Source organism: Felis catus, chromosome D1 (assembly GCF_018350175.1).
Source record: "Felis catus isolate Fca126 chromosome D1, F.catus_Fca126_mat1.0, whole genome shotgun sequence".
In the NCBI taxonomy this organism is placed as follows: Eukaryota; Metazoa; Chordata; class Mammalia; order Carnivora; family Felidae; genus Felis; species Felis catus.
The window spans coordinates 61,606,646-61,611,209 of record NC_058377.1 but is presented as its reverse complement, the minus strand read 5'-3'; the positions used below and the strand labels follow the sequence as shown (position 1 = coordinate 61,611,209).

General features: G+C 40.4%; 1 protein-coding gene across 1 annotated transcript; it reads left to right on the top strand.

The window, feature by feature from the left end:
• Positions 1-3,167: 3,167 nt before the first annotated feature.
• LOC101080368 (olfactory receptor 52A1) lies at positions 3,168-4,131 on the top strand. Its single transcript, XM_006944313.4, has one exon. It carries the CDS (start codon positions 3,168-3,170, stop codon positions 4,104-4,106), a length of 939 nt encoding a protein of 312 aa, XP_006944375.4. The 3' UTR covers positions 4,107-4,131.
• The last annotated feature ends 433 nt before the right edge of the window (positions 4,132-4,564 follow it).

Genomic DNA, 4,564 nt, shown 5'->3' with positions numbered 1-4,564 from the left:
TCTTTTTCCAAATGAGGACAGCAGAAAGAAACTGACAAAAGTAAATTTAATTACTTAATTTTCACAGAAAACTTTTTATTTTGTAAGGAATGTCAAAAAATACAGATTGCATATATTAATTTCTCTACATCTCCCTGGTGGGGAAAAAGAAATGAAGAGACCAAGGGGATTCTGCAAGTTGCAGAAATGGCTTCAGGGACATTAGATGTGGATGGACGCAAGAGGGCTTCATTATGAGCTGCTGGGTCCCTGGAGGCTTGGGTTAGCGGCTGGGAAATCTCATATTCAGACCTCCTCCTTCTCCTTGTACACTGGGGAACGTTATACTTGCCAATTCAAGCTTAATAAAGTTATGCTGTGTCTAGCAAATATAGACCTTCCTGTGAGTTTTGTTGGAGTGTGATCCCACCAACATGAGCTCAGACACAATTTACAAAAGAGAGTGCAAGTCTGTTTTGCAGGGACAGAAGAAGAGAGGAAAGTCTATTCCAGAGATGTACACAGTTTGGCAGATGGCTGAGCAGCAAATGGATAAGAGTTCATGATATTTACAGCGGGCTGTTCTAGAGGGTGCAGAGAGAAGAAAGAGCCGCTGCCAGCATAAGCACAAGTGAATGAGATGAGAGTCTCAGGAGGAAAAAGAGTGAATGACAGGTGAGTGATGAGTGATGAGTGATGGTGTTACGAAGACAGACCACGGTTTTCAGGAGTCTTGTAAAAACACAACTGGCCCCCAACAACAAAGCATGAAGTCCCTTTCCTCAATTTCACCCAATAATGTTTCACTACCAGCTTTTCCAGTGATAACCACTCCATCCCCCCTGCTCTGTACTCACTTAGGTCCTCTCCCACTTGCCTTCCCACCATCTGTACCTGTCAGGTAATGCTGCCACATCAGCTCCTTACTGTTAAATATGCCAGACAATGTGAATGGTACTGAAGGATTTCTCTTCTAATTCTGATTAACTCTAGAAAGAAGAAGTGAATAAAAGAATCCATGATCGAGGAATCTCTAGGATTAAGCATTGGGGAGCAAAGTTTTGGAAATCATGTTTTAGTTGACTAACTGGTATATTCTAAATATGCATCAGCTGATACAGACTTGCTTCTAGAATGGACCTGTTGAGTGGGTTCCTTCACTTGAGGTTTAGCCACATACACCACAGCTCTTCCTGCATTACTGGCATTTTTAGTGACAATAAATATATGATTAAATGATCATGGGGTTGCTGACAGAAAGCAACAATGTTGGACCAACTAGGAAAGAATGAAACAACTGAATCCTGTTTCCACCAAATAGAAACTTTCTAATGTAGCCTGAAGCTTTCTAATTTAAGATATGTGATTTTTAAAAAGCAAGATCTTTTCAGATACAAATGTATCTGAACTAGACTAAGAGCCCAGTTTTCAGAAAAGTCAGTCATCATGAATCAAGGTGATTAAATGTTCTTAAGTTGAGCCATTTCCTCCATCATTTCTGGTATCCCAAGTCTGCTCCGTGTCTTCCATTCCTACTTCCATATTGGACTCCTGTTGGGAAACGTGTCCTTTCACCCCTTTATTTTTCACTCTTTTCTCATGCATGAGCTCATGAAAAATTCAAATGTTCAAGTGATATATATTTCATTAAGAATTAATGAGCTTACATTGGCCAAATCTCATGTTACTGGCAGCTGTGAGCAGTTTAAGCCCAAGAACCTAGCCTCTAGTCCATGAATTACCCATGGACCCATTTTCCCACACTCTGTTGTCAGCAAGATTGAGTCCCCTTGTCTCTATACATTGTCGCCTCTGAGTTTCCATGTTTTCTAGAGATTCCTTTCATCTAGGTATTCAGAAATGGGTATTCCAAATGTCACTGATTTTAAGCACACCACTAATTTTCAGGAATTCAATTGTTAGTATGTGGGCAAAATAAAATAGAGTTCTTTGAGGCATGTAAAAATGGCATGAAATTTTCACCCAGACTCACCAAAAGTGCATGGGCTTGGATGATCTATTCAAAGCGCTTCCTACTTTCTTTTGAAAGGACTTCTGGGGAAGGGAAGAAAAAATAAGATAAAAACGGAAGAGCACAAACCATAAGAGCCTCCTGGGTGTAAAAAACACTCTGAGGTTTACTGTAAGGGTGGTGGGTGGGGGATGGGTTAAATGGGTGATGGGCATTAAGGAGGGCACTTGTTGGGATGAGCACTGGGTATTATATTTAATGACAAGTCACTAAATTCTACTCCTAAAACCCTTCTTACACTACATGTTAACTAACATGGATTAAATTTAAAAAGTGAAATTGTTAATGGAAAAAAAAAAACAAGGAAAAGAGAGACATCCAGTCTTACGTAGATACAAATGATATAGATAGATGAATATATTGTGCTCTTGGGTGTCACCAGTTTCTCTGTTCTCTTTCATAGGGAGTTTTTTCACTTAAAAAAATCAAGAAATAAAGAGAAAAAGAGGCTCCTGGGTGTCTCAGTTGAGCGTGCCATTCTTGATTTCAGGTCAGGTCAAGATCTTGGGGTTGGTGAGTTCAAACCTCATGTCAGGCTGTGTGCTGATGGTATGTAGTCTGTTTGGGTTACTCTCTCTCTCCCTTCTCTTTGCCCCTCCTGTGATCTCTGTCTCTCTCTATTAAAAAAAAAACCTTAAAATATAAAACTTATGGAGATTTATCTACTAATGTACTGGTCAGAGTCAGATTTGTTGATCCAAAGTGTCAGTTCCAGACCTAGACACAATGGAAAATAACAAATATTATCAGGTAGTTGGAATGTGGAATATGGAGATTCATCAAACTCTGCTTGAAATGTCATTTCCAAGCAAGTTTAACAGGTATAATTATTGTATCCCCAGGTGCAGAGGCACATAACAGAGAGATCAGCAGTTACTCTGTTACCCACATGATCTGGCTGGTTGTGATGCAATTGACTTGCCTTCTATGTAACTTCTCATTGTGCTACACTACTCGTGGATGTCTGTTCTGAAAACACAATGTGTATCGGCGGATCATTTTTATTCCATAATATAAATAAGAAGGATGATATGATCTTAGAGTTCTGACAAAATCAGAGACCCACTATGATGACTTTATACAAACAAGAGTAGAGGAGAAGGGTGCCACTGACTGAGAAGCTTCTTTCATTTGCTTCTGGAAGCCCAAAGACATTATGTCCACTTCCAACATCACAGTCTTCATGCCTTCTGTGTTGACGCTGATAGGGATCCCAGGCCTAGAGACTGTGCAGTGCTGGATTGGGATTCCATTCTGTGTCATGTATCTCATTGCTATGATTGGAAACTCCTTGCTTCTGATCATCATCAGGTCAGAGCGCAGCCTCCATGAGCCCATGTACATTTTCGTAGGCATGCTGGGAGTCACAGATATTGCGCTTGCTACCACCATTATGCCCAAGATGCTTGGAATTTTCTGGTTTCATGTGGCAGACATTTATTTTGATTCCTGTTTGCTTCAAATGTGGCTCATCCACACATTTCAGTGCATAGAGTCAGGCCTTCTGTTGGCCATGGCTGTGGACCGTTATGTGGCCATCTGTTATCCACTAAGACATGCTGTCATCGTCACACACCGCCTTGTCACCCAGATAGGGGCAGTGGTAACACTCAGGGCCGCTTGCCTAGTAGCCCCATGCCTAATACTGATAAAGTTCCGGTTTCAGTTTTACCATACAACCATCATCTCCCACTCTTACTGTGAGCATATGGCCATTGTAAAACTGGCTGCATCAGATGTGCGGGTCAACAAAATTTATGGCTTGTTTGTGGCATTCACCGTTGCAGTGTTTGACCTCACATTCATCACTTTGTCTTATGCACAGATCTTTTCCACAGTTTTTCGTTTGCCCCAGAAGGAGGCTCGGTTGAAAGCATTCAATACGTGCATCGCTCACATATGCGTCTTCCTCCCGTTCTACCTCCTTGCCTTCTTCTCCTTCTTCACACATAGGTTTGGTGCTCATGTTCCCCCTTATATCCATATCCTCTTTTCTAGCCTCTACTTGCTGGTCCCCCCATTTCTCAATCCACTTGTCTATGGTGCCAAGACCAAGCAGATCCGCATTCACCTGGTAAAGATGCTCTATTCATAAAATTCACTGTGATTAACTCCTTCAACCTCCGCATTAGTAACAATCTCTCAAAATTAAATATAACATTTAAAAAGCCACATTATCTGCAATGCTTCAGATTTGTATATTTGTTTTGTGTAATTTGTCTGCATTTTATGGTTTTCACATCATTATACCCCATGACAACTATTATTCGGTCGGTTTTGGGATGCTACCACCTAATAAGAGGAATAAGCATGAAGATTAAAATAGTGAAAATATATTGTTTCCTTTCCTCTTTTATTTTTTATTTCCTGGTTGAGTTTCTTCTCTATGGATTCTTCTCCAGAAGGATTCATAAATATGCATCTATCACTGAAATCAAATGCAGCCAACCTCTTTGTTTTAGAATGTGCAGGTACTCAAAGAAAACAAGGTGTTCATGTGGGTTGAACTTTTTGTCACCTAAACAGGTTTTTTTTGAGAAGGTGTATTTTAAG

Excerpts from the sequence above, each read along its gene's own strand:
- LOC101080368 (XM_006944313.4), top strand. The coding sequence starts at position 3,168 with ATGTCCACTTCCAACATCACAGTCTTCATGCCTTCTGTGTTGACGCTG.